The 17,824-nt window shown below is 40.8% G+C and overlaps 1 protein-coding gene across 11 annotated transcripts in view; it reads right to left on the bottom strand.

Moving 5' to 3' along the window:
• The window catches only part of TBC1D1 (TBC1 domain family member 1), a 225,136-nt gene that overhangs the window by 89,045 nt on the left and 118,267 nt on the right, over nt 1–17,824 (bottom strand). For 7 of the 11 annotated variants that reach the window (XM_061419892.1, XM_061419896.1, XM_061419901.1 and 4 more), the window contains 5 exons: nt 13,545–13,636; nt 7,777–7,887; nt 5,240–5,368; nt 3,519–3,605; nt 754–1,034 (listed from right to left, as the gene is read on the bottom strand). In XM_061419892.1, the coding sequence (XP_061275876.1) occupies nt 754–1,034; nt 3,519–3,605; nt 5,240–5,368; nt 7,777–7,887; nt 13,545–13,636 (700 nt within the window). The remainder of the gene's footprint in view (nt 1–753; nt 1,035–3,518; nt 3,606–5,239; nt 5,369–7,776; nt 7,888–13,544; nt 13,637–17,824) is intronic. The other 4 variants (XM_061419893.1, XM_061419898.1, XM_061419891.1 and 1 more) reach the window with 1 other exon arrangement.

Genomic DNA, 17,824 nt, shown 5'->3' with positions numbered 1-17,824 from the left:
GTCCTGGTTTCTGTTGTCACTGGTCAGAGGGAGGCAGCGGCTATACACAGGTGCGGCCTGTTTCATATTTACAAGGTGAGAAGCTTCGGATTTTTGAAGTGATTTTTACAGACACCCGTGTCCATCATGTCTCTGACACGTGAGGTCAAATTAACTGCCACGGGACCCCTGAAGGAAGTGGAACTTCTGCTGCTGTACTGCTGACCCAGCTCTAGAAGCAGGACATTCCAACTGCTCACTACGGCAATTTATTAAAATCAGTAAGTGTTACTGCAAGAATCCAGAATTCTCACATTGGAGGTGATTTTCGAGACCATCTATTCCAATCATGTCCTGCAGTGAAGTCAAATAACTCTGCCAGTCAGGGACAGAGTCCCCACATCACTGTGGCCCAGGTCCCCACCTTCAAACGAGTACTCTCCTGCCCACCTGCTCGCTGCTCTCCTCTAGGCTAGTGGCAGAGTTCCCAGTCACGGCTGCCTCTCAGACCGCTATGCATCTCAAGGGCCATTTCTGCTCATCTTATCTGCTTCCTCACAGTCCCTGCACTTGGACAAGTCATGGGTATCTCTTACAACTACATCTCTCCCAAGAGAGGAAGGTGAGAGAGACACGTTACTCTTTTTAAGCCAAGAGTGAAACCGGACTCAGGTTTCTTTTTCGCTCAACAGACATGCCTGGGATGCACATACCTGGCAGTAACATATGCCCCAGCTATTCATACAACAAATCTACATTTTCAACAAATCTTACTTTCGTTCATGAGGCGTCTCTGTGCTCACTGAGTGATACCTCACAAGTTTCCTTTGCGAGACCCCTGGAGACCCTCGCACCAGCTGTGGAGGCTCCTGGCATTCCACGGGAACATGACTCAGGGTGTTGGCGCGCCTTCGGAAGCCCTGCTTGGGCGAGAGCAGGGCTGGCTCTTCTGTGGGTTGGCTCTCTGAGTCACTGGACAGGTCGTCCGAGGAGCCGAGGAGCCTGAAGCAGCTCTCGGAGATGGGCAAGGCCTCCTTTTCACAGCCAGACGGCTCCTGGTAGCAGACAGACAGCAGATCAGACGTATCACAGGGCACTGGTGGCATTTACAAATCTCTGATTCCAGTGGCAGGAAAACATTTCAATATGTAAGCACATCTTCTGGTCATAATGCCATCCAGAGGCCACCAAAAAAGGCAATAAAGGCCCATTAAGTGCCTCCTCCTTGGCGGAGACAAAATGCTAGTGTGCAGGACAAACAGGAAACTGCCCAAGCGCAAGTGTGAAGAACATAAATTACAACAAGTAACTGCCCTAAGCAAAGCCAAAACAGTTCTCTTTGCAGAAAACAAAGCTCTTCCCTACTGCCTATAACAGGTCTAGTGAGTGCTGTGTAACCTGTCTGCACTGTTTAAACAAATCAACTTCTTTATCTGGGCCAAGGGTGTTCATACATGTTTAAAACTCTCTGAATTTGAGCTAATGTTTGGATTTAACTGGGTAATCTTGAGTGTTTAAAATTACATCCCACATTATTCTTCGATATGGAAAATCTCTCTCTAGGCACTTATTGACATGATTCAGGGAAAATCACTTAACTTTTTCCTGCACTTCAATTTCCTCATCTGTGAAAGGGTACAGTGAAAATTTATCTCACTGGGTTTCAGGATTAAGCAAGATAATACAACCAAAAGTACTTGTCCACTGTAAAATGTTATGTAAATATAAGTTATTATTTTATTAGGCACTCAGTGAATTTCCTGAGTGAGTCCTCAAACATTTGTTAGGACTCACAACAATATTTTAATATCATAGGCTCTCAGGACGCATACTTTTTCAAAGGAATGAACTATCACCACTCACACTTAGCATTGCATGCCCAGGATGTGGCCAAGGGGGTAATGGTGAGGGGAAGCGGGGATATATTTTTCTCAAATCAAAAAGTACAAAATAAGAAGTATACCAGCTTGTCCCTACTGAAATTGCTAGAAGGGATGAATAAGTCAACATGAAAAGAGCGAATGCATCGAATGGTGGACTGGAGAATCTAAATTCCATCTGTTCATCTGACCTGTAACTGAATGCCTCTTAAATAAGAGGCATTAAGGATTTTAATTTTTTTAATTAAATTTATGTTTATTAAGGAGAGAGGTTAAAAGCACTTAATGTAACAGAAATTAGATTTAAAAAGCTTAACTCCCAATACCTTATGAAATGTTAATCACTCTAACTGTACTGTAAATTTTTCATTCTTTAGGACTCTACAGTTACAAAGATTCTTTAAAGGTTTAAAAATGTGTCTAAGACAATCCACCATGAAAACCTATTCATCTCAATTCTCATTAACATCCCTCCAAATTATGTGAAAGAGTTACCCTTTAGCTTCATATGACACCTGAAAGGTCAATGGATGTTCAAAGAACATAGTGATACCAATTTAGCAGTTTGCCATAAACTTTTTAAAACAACAGAAAATACCAGTATGTATCATACACTGTTTACAGTAAATATCGTTTTGTAAAATTTTAATTTTATGTGTGAGCATGTATGTACGTGTGTTTGTGAACCATTTCACAATGTTGTTATGGTCTAAAAACTTGGAAAGCCACATGCCCAAAGAGGAGCTCAAGGCAACTTCGATTCCTATGGTAAGGGGCTGGCCTCCACAACAACTCCTCCTCTTCCCATTCCAGGGCACTCTGCCCTCCCCAGCATAAAACCCGAAATCCACTTTGCTGGTGGTTAAAAAGGTGAGCTAACCAGGATTAAGTGTGTGTGTGTGTGTGTGTGTGTGTGTGTGTGTGTTTTTAATTTTATTTTTAAACTTTACATAATTGTATTAGTTTTGCCAAATATCAATATGAATCCCCCACAGGTATACATGTGTTCCCCATCCTGAACCCTCCTCCCTCCTCCCTCCCCATACCATCCCTCTGGGTTGTCCCAGTGCGCTGTTTGTGTGTTTAAAAGGCAAAAAATGAAAACAGCGACATCATAGACACAGGTTTGTTACCAAAAAGAACGGTTGGCTTGCTTATCATCACAAAGCTGTGCTTGGTGGCAGACATGGAAGGGTGAGGCTTATTTACAAAAATCGTGATGCTTAATGATAATCACAGAGTCAGCTAAAGGACACAAGAATTTAAGCTGCATACTTCTCAAAATTCATAAGCTCATGTTTGAGGTTTTCCCAATTTAAATTATTTTTAATGTATTTCATTCAGATTTCATTGGAAAATCTACTAAAGAAAGAAATCCACTGATTGCCTTGTGATTAACTAGATCTCAGTGGCCTGAAACTGTGCGTTTAGCTCTTTGCTATGGAAGAGCCTTCTGCTTCACTAAGCACAACTTGTGTGTCAGAGTAGATCTGCACGACCAGCCTTCCACCTGCATCATGAAGTCTGGAAGCACCAAAAGTTTCATGATGGCAGCTGTGAGGCTTCTCTGGTTCCTTCTGATAGGCCCTGTGTAGAGGAGACGAGCAAGACCCATTTGTTGGTTTCTTCAGGGTGTCATATAAGAAGAAACGTGCTTACTTTGCTGGTGTTACTGAACATGCTAGACACGGAGCTGTCCAGATCCAAACTGGCTGAGTGTTCCTGGAGGCCTCTGGCTTTATTACCCTATGGAAACAAAAGCCGTCAAGTTATGACTCCTGAGGCTTTTGCAAAGACATTTGCTAGAAGCAATCTAGTCTATTTAATAAGCTCAGGAAAAGTACATCTGAGAAATGCTGCTGAGCATATATGTGCATTAAGACAATCAACATTTCTTTTTTTGTTTTTTTTTTTTTTAAACCAACCTAAACATTCCAAAGCACCCTGAAGATTAGTCATTTGACAGGAATGATGGGCAGGAGAGGAGACAGTGCATCTAGAAGAAAAGCAAGCGCTGAGTGTGCACACTCAACAACTCTCCTCTGAGTCACACAGCATGGTGAACTGCCAGCCTAGGACACGCAAACCACAATCTCTCCGTTTGGGAGCTCTCAAAGGCAGGCCCACTCCAACTCCAGTTTTGTAAATGAACCGCTTTTAATGATCTGTAAGGATGCTGTATAATTCTCAGAAACATCTTCGCACAAAATAAAATTTAACAAAAAAAGTTTCAATTGGAGTGCTTTGTGAAATAAAAGAGAACCATAAGAAGATACTGAAAGTTCCAGAAAGGTGTGAAACTTTTGAGACATTTGTTAAAGAACTCCCAGATTGGTATATATGTTCTTCCATATGTTTCTTCCTGTAGAGCTCCCAGTCACAAATTTTTTCTGTAAAGTGCCAGATTAGTAACCTCTTAGGCTTTATGGACCATGTGGTATCCATGGCAATGACTCAACTCTGCAGAAAAGTATCCTGAGACAATAGGTAGCTGTGTTGCAATAAAACTTTATTTACAAAAGCAGGAAGTAGGAGACTTTATAGCGGTCCAGTGGTTAAGACTCTGCCCTTACAATGTAGTGGGGCTCAGGTTCGATTCCTGGTTGGGGAACTGCTGCTGCTGCTGCTGCTAAGTCACTTCAGTCGTGTCCGACTCTGTGCGACCCCACAGACAGCAGCCCACCAGGCTTCCCCGTCCTTGGGATTCTCCAGGCAAGAACACTGGAGTGGGTTGCTATTTCCTTCTCCAATGCATGAAAGTGAAAAGTGAAAGTGAAGTCTCTTGGTTGTGTCCGACTCTTCGCAACCCCATGGACTGTATGTAGCCTTCCAGGCTCCTCTGTCCATGGGATTTTCCATGGACAAGGGAAGAGAACTGGAGTGGGGTGCCACTGCCTTCTCTGTTGGGGAACTAAGATCCCCCCCCACCCCACACACACAAAAACAACCAGGAGGTGAATGGCATTTGATCCCCAAGGGCCATGGTTTGCAGATCCTGCTATAAACAGTTCCAGACACATAACAACAGCAGCTAACATAGACAGTTTTTAAACTGTACCTAGTGACGATAGGGAGACCGGAACCCACACCTCAGTGTATCTAACCCATGCTCTTTACACGGACTGGCCAACAAATAACATTCCTCTGGGAGCCAAAAATTCCAATTGAATATAATACAAAAGAGCAGAGAATTTTTTAACTCTAAGTTATAAACTGAATTTTAAGGGTAGATAACATTTTTCTAACACTGAGAAGACACGAACAAGGCTTTACACTTCTATACTCTATGATGAACACTGATGGAATGAAAGCAAAGAACTAAATTTCATGCTCTCTCAAAAAGGGATTTAACTGAAATTAGGAGGAATTATGTCACTTACCCGAGACAAAATACTTTCTAAAGATTCTGTTAAAGACCTCTTCGCTTTGTTTTTCAGCATATCTAGCCTAAATCGAGTGGCACTTGATGGTAATTCGCTTCCAATATTCTCTGCTGCAATCTGTGACGTCTAAAAAGTGAAACAATTGAAAGTTAAGCCACTTAGGTCTTCCTTCCCTCCTCCTTTCCTTCCTTTTTAAAGGACTGAAAAATTTCTAGGATGCATCTTTTTGATCCTAGGTCATATTCTTTCTGTGACTTCATCTGCTCCTTGGTGACGTGACTGCAAGTCTGGGAAATAACTTTGCCTCAAAGAGTTGCACTACCCACTCCAAACAAAACAGGGAAAAGCACTTAGAAACCAATCAGTTCACAAAGAGTTTAGAGCTCAGGCTCTGCAGATGGATCAGAGACATGTCATTCACTAGCTATGGGATTGTGCAAGTTACTTTCTCTGAGCCAAAATTTCCTCTTCTGTAAATTGAAACCAACCTCAAGATCTAATCATAGGACTTTGTTATGAGATTAAAACAGGTAAAGCATGTAAAACAATGGGCACAGCTTCCAGTACAAAGGGGACTATGATTAGCTTTTCAGATTAAAGTAACAGCTTACTTTTGGGGGTGATTCAGAGGGTGAGACAAAAAAAATCTAATCAACTGAAGAATCCATCCTGCCTACAATAATCTCTTCATCCCCCCCAACAGGGTTCTTTTTCCTCTCTCCTATGGTTTCCATCATCTCATCATTCACTGTCCTCTGCAACCCAGTCTCTCCCTTAACTGACCATAACATGAAATGACAACATAAAAGTCTGTCAATCACAAAATCAAATTTAGTCTTACTTATTAGAGCTATGCTTACCAAACAAACAAACAAAATAAATAAATAAAATTCTCTAGATTAAACTGTTTCTTCTATGGATTCTTACCTGAATGCTTCCTGCTAGATGATGATTTTGTTAGAAAAACACACAACCGCATCCTCTATTACTCTAAACAGCAACTATCCTTTGTTGTTATATATTTCAAGCATACAGAAAAGTGTGCAGATTAATACCTTAAAAGCCTTCATACCACCCTTAGCTTTGGCTAAGTTAACATTTTGCAGGTGTTGAGAAGAACAATAACGAGCACAGGCTCTGGCATTCACTCAAAAAATTATATATCCTGGGTGAGTGTGTTATTAGTCACAGTTTGGTCCTGTGCAATCATTTACCAAGAATTAGAACCCATCCAGGCTCAAGTCAGTCTCTAGAGCTAAAAGAATTACCCACAAAGAACCCACAGGGGCTTGCATTTGACTCAACACCAGTTTACTCCTAAGAAGTTGAAGACTTGCTTTCAACCAAAGTTTTCACAAAGGAGAAGCAGTTTGAATAATTTTGGTACATAAAAAAAATACTGGCTAAAAGACTGGCAGCATGTAGAAGATCCTTCAGAGACAGAAGAAAAACTACACTGTGGTTTTCTTTTTATAAACCAAGCCATAAAAATCTCTGTATACTTAATTCAATGCTTCTTCTAGTCTCCTCTACGGTCTAAAAAGGTTCTTTTCTATGTCTATCACCATAATTCAAATGTAATCTGAAAATACAATCTTTGGAAAATAGTTCACATTTAGAAAATAACACAGTCCTTGTTTATTTTAAACTAAGCATCTAGAAGTTTCTCCTTTGAAGCTGATGCTGGTTTTTGGATAAGCTTCTTCTTTGGGGCTCCAGAGTGACTTGTACTGCAGTCCCCATACTGCCCATGCCAAGACTGAGGGGTGAACTCTAAGCAAGAACATTTGGAGCCAAGGTTTAAATTCTGAAGCTAGGATGAAATTCTCAGCTCAGAACCCACCATCCAGGGGTGTCACAGAGTATCCACCAGCAGCCTTGTTCACAATAACCAGCACCTAAAGTTAACTTTGGCGTCCATCAAAAGGAGAATGGAGAAACAAACTGTGCTGCTGATGCAATGGAATAAAAAGGAACATACTACTGATTCATGCAACAACAAGGATGAATATAAAAAATATCCTTTTTTTTTTCCAACTCCACACCCCCAGTATGCTAAGTAAAACAGAAGCTCTGTATCTGAACAGCATATAAACCAGGCTAATACTGTATGCGATTTATCAGTAGTGCTATCTTACATCCACACTGCATTTTTAGTAGAAAGAATTTCCAGGCACTGTATGTAATTGTGAAAGAAGCTGTACAATGTCACCCTCATTTTATCAGGGAGAAAGGTGAGATGACAGGCCTGGCTCCTTGCAGCTCAAGGAGCTCATTCAGGTTGCAGCATTCACTCAATGCCCTACTCTAGTCCCGTGTCAGAAGACCACTCTGCCGCCACCACGATGACACAGACAGAAACTCGCCTCACCTTTTCCAAGCACTATCTACACATTTCCAAATTTTCCCTACATGTGTAACAAGTGAAAATAAATTGCAGGGAGGAAAAGAGGTTTCAAAGCTTCAGAAAATCCCCAAGACTCTGTTCTACAGAGTGTCCTGGTGAAATCAGACAAAGAGAAAAAATGCCATACCTGTTTTATCTCCCCAATATGGATGTGAACTTTTTGCTTCTCTTCATATAAACATCTCAGGAAAGAAATAATCAATTCATTCTCTCGTTGCTCATTTCTTGGTCTCAATTTCTTAAGGTTAAAAAAAAGAGAATATTTTACATTAATTTTTAATTGTCACCAAGACTGCTAAACCATTCATTTGAAAATGCTAGCTTCCACCATTGACCAGTGCTTTTACCCAATCATCTCACTAGGGGGCACCAATGATCCTAAAAGTGAAGATAATTTTTAAAAAGAAACAATGAAGCCAGTGGGCCAGATTTGGCTTCTGACCTCTGATGTCCTTATACCTAAAACAAACATTTCACATCAGATAGAGGCATAGTTAAAATATTTAATAAATACTCTTAAAAACATCAGAAAAGGACAAGAGCCATGATGCCTGCACATTTATAAACTCTTACGCTTAGGGAAGTAGAAAGGAAAATAGCAACTGATGCAGGGTCATGGCTCCTTTCACATATCAAACATGTTCATCAGGAAGCATTTTCTGGGAGCCCCAAAAGGCATACACTTGCACACAAAATTTCATGGCACAGACTCAACTTTTTTTTTCTCGTATTTTAAAAATTCTTTGCACTCCTTTTATTTTTCGGGCAAGGTAGTGGCAAAACACACTGACCAAGAAATCAGGTCATGTAGGTTCAAGGTGCTGCCCGGAAAAGGGATCAAAGGAAACTCATTTAAGCTCAGCCTCTCTGTCTGTTCAAATGAAGATTATGCATGCAATACACTCCAAGGTCTCCTCCAGCTCCCAGACTCTTTGGACTTGAAATACCAGAGTTCGTGTTTAGAAGACCATCTAATTTAATGTATTCAATTATTTTCCCTGAATATGAAGCATACAAAACTGAATTACTCTGGAGATACACAAAGCCTGCAGTTTATAAACTTTTATATATATATAATGACAGTTTTCCACTGCCCTGCCTCTTCTCTCTCCCTACCCCAACCCTCTAGCTTGCCCTTTAAAACCAAGTCTGGGTGTATAATAAGCAGATCAACTACACAAGCATCTGAGGCTGAATCAAGGCTGTTCTGAGCAGCCCAGCTAACTAAGGAACAAGTTTACCTGTGTCATAGACTCGAAAGAGAGCAGAGGTAACACCTAACCCAGACCTTCTAACATTCCCTCCCTTAAATGCAAAGATCATTTTAAATAAGCTGTTCCTGCCACTCAAGGAAATGGTAGTAAATGATCAGAAGAATTAACCCTGAAGTAAACTACAGACTTCAGTTACCATGTCAATACTGGCTCAATTGTCATAAAGGTACCACTCTAAGACAAGTCATTAATAGGAAAAACTGGCTTGAGGAGGGGGAAGGGGCATGAGAAGTTTTATGGGAACTCTCTGTATTTCCACCCACTTTTTCTGTAAAACTACTCTAAAAAATAAGTCTATTTAAAAAAAAAAAAACTGCAAGAAAGAGAAGCAGACGGGAATTACGAAGCCTCTGAGCAGCTACTCGAGAGCTGACCCATTCTTTCTTTTCCTAATCTTCAGTGAAACTTTTGGGCACTCTCACAAGAAAATCTGTATTTTCCTTGGAGAAAATTCTTCACAATTAATTATTTCCAATATCAAAATAGCCGAAGAATGCAGCAGTAAGAGAGGAGCATTATTAGTATACCCTCTTTTCCTCAATATATACATGAAAGAAACTACTGGAACGGACAGAAAATGAGACTAAATTGAGCACAGTGTACTCCCACAGCTGCTCGCCTATGCGAGACACAGGCCAGCGAGACACCACACCACGGAGCTCATTAAACACCACGGGGGAAAGACACTAAGGCTGAGAAGATCGTGTCTGTGGTGTCACACGAGGTCAAGAAATAAACGCTTCCTTACAATAACTGAAACGTGACTACGGGCTACCCTTCCATTGAGTGAAGTCCCTTGAATGCCTCCCAGGGAACTTCACCATTCTCCAAAGGGGAAAATCATTATGTCCTGTAGGTGACTTAATCTCATAAACATTCATGAGTCCGAGAGACAGGTCTAAGGAAACTAATGGGGAATCAAGTTGGATAATATCGCTTTGCAGTCAAAATTAACTTGCTTATTCAAAGTTAACCTATGGTCAGGTCAAGAATCAGGATGCCGGTTACCTGGGGCAGGACCAAGGTGGGGCTCTGAGGCTGGAAATGCTCTATTTCCTAACCTGTGTGTTGCTGCAAGGTGTATTCATCTTATAAAAATTCACTGAAATACAGTCAAAATTTTATAATAAAGTTGTTAAATATATTTACTATATATAATAACTATAAACCTTTAAAACTGATATACTATATATTATATATTATGTATAATATATAATTATATAGCATATATAATTATATATTGTATGTAATAACTATAAACCTTTAAAAACTGAGGTATAATTATATACAACATATAATTATATATAATATATATTACTTATATATATATGCATTATGTATGTAATATCTATAAACCTTTAAAAACTGTGAATCACTACACTGTACACCTGAAACTCAAGTACTATTATACATCAACTATACCTCAAAGAAAATTTATTTCATTGACCTACACACCACTGATTTGTATGCTTTTCTATCATTAGTTAATTTTTTAAGAAAGAACAATACAAAACAATTGCCTGTTAAAAGTAACAAAGCCAATTTTGTTATATGTTTTTAACCTCCTTTCTATGAGGCGTGGGGCTATAAACCAGTTATAAAAGCAATATGAGAGTCAGTTTCCAACACTGTCTATGAATACCAGCATGCTGAGAAGGTCTATGATCTTCTGAGGAGTCTACTTAAAATGCTTAGTTGGACAACGACATCTTTTTAAAAAATTATAATGAAATCTTATACAAATAATTTTAAAACTGTGGAAAAATCCACCTAAGTCCCTATATATTCTGTTCAAGAGGGGGAAAAAAGCTCCTCTAGCTATTAATCTTTAACTTGTAAAGTCATGTCATGTTATTTAATTCATTATCAGCATTTATTGAGTATACATCTATTTGGTTTACCTACTCAGTTGAGTATTAAGTCATTCCTTGAAATACACTCAATCAGATGAAGAGAATTTGACATCTGAGACATTTTCTTTACTAGCCCTATTCAGCTTGAAAGCAACTTCTCCCCAGGACAACCGACGTGGACTCAGCACAGCCGGCCAGCACAAGGACAGAGCCAGATCCTGCCAGGAGGGAGGCTTCTCACATGTCCACTTAGACGTGTTTGGAAACTGTACATTTCAAAAAGGTCATAAATAAAAAAAAGTGGCTCTGCAGTGTCATGAGTTCTCTTAGAGAAGGGTTAGCACATCCACATGCCCATCTGGCACCAAGGCCTCCTCTCAGAGCTCAGAGTCAAAGCCAGCTTGTTGGCAGCAGTGATAAACCTCAGCATCATTTGCATAGTAATTAATTTATTTTCCTTTATGGTTCCACTTGGGTTGCACTTTTATTTCCCCATGAAACATTTACTTACAAAAACAATGAATATGTAAGCTTTGTGCTTAGTTGCTCAGTCGTGTCCAACTCTTTGCGACCCTGTGGACTATAGCCCACCAGGCTCCTCCCCGCCCATAGAGATTCTCCAAGCAAGAACACTGGAGTGGGTTGCCATGACTTCCTCCACGGGATCTTCTCAATCCAGGGATTGAATCCAGGTCTCCCACACTGCAGGCAGATTCTTTACCATCTGAGCCACCGGGGAAGCCCAGTGTATGCTTTAAGTACAATTATTTCAATAGTAATTACATTTGTTTTATAAAGACTTGCCCTTGGAGAATTCCTCAGAAACAACTTTTCTCCAGAAAAAACTGAAAGGAAAAATATTAACCATTCTATTTATAAGAGGTCTCATGACACTGCAAAGCCACTTTTTCCTTATGATCCATTCAAAATGCATGATTTTCAAATGCATTAGCAGGCACTACTACCTAAAAAGAAACTAGTGACTTGGTTTATATAATATTTTATATAAAACAAAAACAGTCATTGAGGAAATAACAAGACTATCAATAAGCCATCAGAAGACGAGATCCATGTGAAGTGTGTATTATTCAAAGAAGAGCTACACCTACAAGGGTGAAGGACAAACTTCAAGCTGGTTATGCAAAGCCAATGAACAATATGACTTCTTTTTGGTCTTTAATCAAAAATTACAGAACCTGCTACAACAACACATAGGGATCCCAGTATATTAACTGAATGAATTTTTTGAAGCAAACTTCTGTCCCTAATTTTCTCTAAAGTCTCTTTGTTATAATATATTGGAGTGTCTCTAACTCACATGCATCAAAGAGAACCTCAGAACCACATCTATCAGGAACCTGTCACTGCTGCAGAACAATAGCTGGGGTGTTACCTTCCCTGATTCACCACACTGTTTGGGGGAAAGTTACACAGTGCTGTCTAAATGAAAAAGAAAGCAAAGTCACATTAGGGAAGGAATGAATCCTCTATGCTTGCTAAAGAGACTTGATGGCACTACAACAAAGTAAGCCAGCAAAAAGGCCCCAGCTCCCATCACAAATGCATTATCAATCAGAAGCAAATTGTCCATCTATTTAAGAATTCTAAGTACCAATCACATTAAGTCTGTCTGAGAGTACTGTGTACTTAGAACTCTAAAGATCCTTTAAGAAAATTAAGTAGTGCCTCGATTCAGAAGAACACAAGAAAATTTAAGAACAACTGATAATTGTGAAAATAACATTCTAAGCTATTTATAAAATTCAAACTCTTTCTAATTTTACTGCAGAAGACCAAGGAAAGGAGAACTGAGAACATGTGATTAAAAAGAAAAAGACAATTCTTTAATTTCTCACTCTTAACAGAAAACAGATCATGGGTCCTGTCTGTAGCCTTTTCCCCAGTGAGGAGGAAGAGAAAACTGACAACCTAGACTTAATGGCCTTCTTGCTTTGTTTGAAGACCCCTCTATGTGCAAAGCCCCCGCCACTCTCCTCACAAGACACTTATGCTTTGTTCTGCTGTGATCGCCTCCCGAGAAAAAGTGCCAGGAAACCACAGAAAACGTCCCTTTGCAAAAGCAGACATGACATTTTTGATGAGCTCATCAAAGATTCATAATGAACGGACTACAGGCAGACCAGCACACAGAGCGTGGTCTCCCTGAGATACATGCATCTAAATGCAAGGATGAGAGCGAGTTTCCAGGGTTAAAGCAGGAAACCAATGAGCTTGGGTTTTGTCCTATATTTTGTTTTTATGTTTAGATTTGATATACTATATAGTGTAGGCAACATTTAAATGTATTTTCAAAACTGAAAAAAAAAAGAGCGAGGAGGGAAACTTATGTTCAAGTTCATGTACAAAATGTTATATCCTTAAGATTCCCCACACTGAGGTCTGAAATCCTGAGTGGAACGGAGCTGGCATAAGTCTCTGGGGAAAGCAGTGCTCAGGGACCAAAGTCCAGGGTCCTCTGTATCCCAGGCTGAGGCTCATTCTACTTTATAATTTCCTTCCTCTCATTCCTTAAGAGAGCACTCCCCTGGGTTAGTAGTTTTCACACGAAAGCCAAGTTCTCACAGGAGTCTGCAATACTGACCTTGCCCTTGTCCCGAGACTGTTAAAGCTCAAACCAAGAGGAACTCAGGCCCACTTCCTCAGGGCTCCACCAGGTCTGCTTTGCTATTTTTTATGATAACATTCCACAGAGAAGATGCCTTTTTCCGCCCCACCCCCTTTCTGGAAATTAAAAACCAGTACTGTACCTGAACCTCCTCAAAAATAGTTGCTTGCTCCTGATTAGTTAATGTTGTCAGGTGCTTCTGGAGTTCTAGTTTGGTTTTGGAAGAATTCATTCCTATTAAGAAAAAAGAGAGACCTGAGAACACACTCCGTAACAGTCAGGAGGTAGAGTTAACACCTTCCATTCCCACTCCCTCTCTTACATGCCTTCCCTCCCTCTCTAGGCATTGGAGGTCTTATGGAAATTCTAATCAATAACAATGTCAGTGATGAGGACACTGACAACAAGTAACAGTTTTTGATTGAGCCCTCATGTGCTAGACGCCCACTTAAATGTCAGGTGTGTATCATTTCATTTTATACTAGAACCACCTGACGAAGAGGGCTTGGTTAGCCCCATTTTACAGTTTAAGAAAACTGAGACCCAGAGAGCTCACAAGACTCCCGAAGTCCAACACACTGGACTCTACCTCAGCCTCGTGTGGCTCCAAATCATTTTTCTTTCTACCACTACTCCATGTTAAAATATCGCACACAACTGGAATACTGTCCTCAGAAAATGATAAAACCTCATGAGTGTTTATATGTAAACTAGACAATCTCCCTTAAGGAAAAACCACTACTACCCCATCTGAAAACTGACCAACATTCTCCTGCAAGTTAGGCTCTTTCACATAAAAGTGATCCGTGTGGCCAACAACTCTCCTTTTACCACCACATGCTTATTAATAGTCTTATGACCACATAATTAACATTACAGAGGATTCTGAGAGAAAGTCATTAAAATAAAGCTGCCGTTTTAGCGCCCATCAGAATCTGGTATTTCAGAAAGTTCCTTCTCCACACATATATGGCTCAGACCCTGCTCGGCCTTTCCCTGGGGCCGAAGATAAACACACATGATGAGATTTGGATGAAAGCATTTGCCAACCTATCATGGAAAAAAACTGCAATGACTTTTAAGGCTTCCCTGGTGGCTCAGAGGTTAAAGCGTCTGCCTGCAATGCGGGAGACCTGGGTTCGATCCCTGGGTCGGGAAAATTCCCCTGGAGAAGGAAATGGCAACCCACTCCTCTCCTCAAGCAGGGAACTTGGTGGGCTACAGCCCATGGGGTTGCAAAGAGTCAGACACGACTGAGCGACTTCACTTTCACTTCACTGTCCCTATCCACTCGCCAGCCCATTTCCCCCTGAGGGTGAGCCGCTGGGCCAGGCTCTAGGCCAGATTTATCCTCATAATGAGGGCCAGACGCGCATCTCGGAAATCAAGAACAGGGACTTGGAAATCAGGCTTCTGTTTTACAGATGAGTTTGCTGAGGTCCAGAGAAGCCAGGCAACTGACAGGTCAGGAGGCCAATTAGCAGCCAAGCCTGTCTGTCCCAGAGCCAGCACTCCCTGCTCTCCCTGCCACAGAAGGCAGGGGCCCCACCCTTCTCAGCAAACAGTGGCGAGGCCACTGCCCCAGCTCAAACCACTGCAGCTTCTAGAAGTCCTTCCAGAGGTACTCCCCCACCACCTTTTTTGGCCAAGAAAACCCTAAACGGCCACCATAAAAATAAAAGCCAGTATTTTTTTTAATGACTGCTGTGCCACTTTACGGAACACTGCACAATCTCATCTAACCCTCAACATAATCCTGAAAGTGGGCACTATATACAGTAATCCCAAGGTCCATAGGTGAAGAAACTGAGGCACAATCAAGTCAAATACTTTGTCCAGTGTCATCAGCTACGTAAGGGACAGAGTGAGAATCTGACCCACATTGATCTGCCTCCAGAGACCACTCCAGAACACTCCACTGCCTCCCTTAATCCACACACAGTCAAGTCACCTGACCCCGGTGACTTCAATACCAAAGTGAACTGCTCAGTGAAGTAAGTCAGGCAGAAAAAGACAAGTACGGCAGATTTTCACTTATATGTGGAATCTAAAACACAAATATAACAAGACACAAATAGACTCACAAAGAACAAGCTAGTGGCCGTAGGGCAGAAGGGAAGGGCAAAATAAGTGAAGGGGACTAAGATGTACCAGCGGATTAAACTACCCGTTATAATATAAATAAGTCACAGGGATGTGATGTATGGCAAAGGGAATGCAGTCAATAATGTTATGATGACACGGTGTGGTACAGAAGATACAAAAATACTGAATCACCACGTTGCACACAGACACTAATAATATTGGAAGTCAACTATTCTTCAATTTAAAAGAGAGAAGTGATTAAAGGTGCAGAAAGGACAGCTCAATTTGTCAGAGCACAGTTTATTCAGCTACTCCTCTGGCAAGCTGTTAGGTCACACCAGCCAGGGAAACAGCGATGCCTTCACTGCACTAACTCCTTACAGGCTGAATCGAAACACTGTTTACAGTTATGAGCAAAATTAGCACTCAGAAGTCATTAAATAAAAATCCTCCCTGCATCTGGATGTCAATGATACCGTCCAAGCATCCTCTCGCGGACACATTTGTACCGTTTGATGAAACATTCACATACGGAGAAAAACCTCAAGAAGAGTTAGGCTTATTATACATACTTCTAACAATCTCAGGTGAAATCATACAATACAGTCCACTCTTTATATTCAGCAGGTATGCAGAGATCCGTAGACAGGTCTATCCTCGCCTTCAGGAGCTCTCAATTCATTAAGTCCTTTCTGCCCCATCTCAAATCAAAGCTGATCCTCCAGCCTCCACGCCTACTCTCCACTGTGCACCCTCCGTGGGGCTTCTCAACACTTTCAGCCGCTCCTGGGGGTTTCTGCACTAAGAAGGCAGCATTCCCCACGTGATGCCAAAGGTTTTACAGGAGAGAAGGGCAGCAAGTCAGTCTGCCTTCATGCTGGCCGCCAGAAAAGGCTCTTATTAAAGGGAGCACTGATGAATAGTTTTGCTTTGCCAAAGGCAAATTTACTTGGAGAGCAAAAGGAAACCTCAGTTCAACTTTTTCTTTTTAGTGAAAGTGTAATTTATGCCAGAATTCCCAAAATGTTCCTCTAAACTTTAAAATAAGCAAAATGCTATATAAATACTAGCAGTTGTAGAGAGTCCAAACACAGAATCTGTACAGCTGCCCCTCTTATGTGTTTTAAGTGTCCAATGGCACCCACAAGTACAGTCTATTTATTCTACTTTATGGATTCCAGAGCATATTAACTACATCAGTTGATTAAGAAAACAGTCTTTAAGTCTTTCTTTTTGTGGCCATGTCATTCATTGTTCCTCTCCACTGTTTATGATGTTCTTGGCCAGATCATAACTTCCTATTAGAACCACTGTCATGGGTACATACAATGAGCTTTAATAAACGATTTCATTCTCCTTGGGGATTCCCTGGTAGCTCAGATGGTAAAGAATCTGCCTGCAATGTGGGAGAACTGGGTTGGATCCCTGGGTAGGGATGCAATCTAGCAAAATGTAAGAACCTGAAACTAACTATCCATAAAATAATCAGCATCTCCCTTACTAAGGACGGCTGTAATAATGTGCCATCGATGCTTTAGAAGTGCTTCCCATCACGTAGGCAAAACGTACCCTCCCCAGTCTTCTAATTGTGCTAGTTAATGGATGTTTTTACATTAGCATAGCTTTCTGCTTTGCTTGGATCTTATCCAGTAAAGAGATGAATTAAATAATAACTCTGAAACTACAGCAGCAAAATCCCTACCATAATTAAACTTTTCAGGTATAGCTCTCTGAAAGCTAAGGCAGACCAAAGAAAGATTTGTCAAGTGGAACTCTGGAACCCTTCCAGCTCCTGCAGGTCGGAATCTGCTTTATCGTCAAGGCCGAAGTCACTGCAGGCTTCTTAACAAGCTCATAGGGGACACTGCCGTCATCGTTTACCTTATCTCACAACCACTAAGGAAAGAACTAGTGATGCCCTCAGATGGGATCTCTTGTTAAAGCACAACTTTCCTTGTTCCCAGATATATTTTGTATCATGTCAGCAAAGAGGAACAACTAGGAAAACATGATTGACAATGTTAATCATTTTGATCCATTTTAAACAGCACTGGAATGCCAGCAAATGAACCTTGAAGACCTTAAGATCATGTCAATTTGTCTTTAAAAAGGGAAATCAGATACCACTTCACATCCATCAGGATGGTTATCATCCCCAAGCCCCAGAAAGTAGGTTTGCTTATCCCTCAAATGTGCAGTAATCCCTTTTCCTTCCACAAAGTGGTGAGGATTAAATGGATGATAATACATGTTAAAGAAAACAGTACAGTGCCAGGCATATCTTAAGCATGGAAATCATAACATTTATTGCAGTTTCTCCCCAAGCCAAATTCCTAG

The sequence above is a fragment of the Bos javanicus genome, chromosome 6, assembly GCF_032452875.1.
Source record: "Bos javanicus breed banteng chromosome 6, ARS-OSU_banteng_1.0, whole genome shotgun sequence".
In the NCBI taxonomy this organism is placed as follows: Eukaryota; Metazoa; Chordata; class Mammalia; order Artiodactyla; family Bovidae; genus Bos; species Bos javanicus.
The sequence above is the reverse complement of the archived record's forward strand: the minus strand, read 5'-3'. Positions and strand labels throughout refer to the sequence as shown.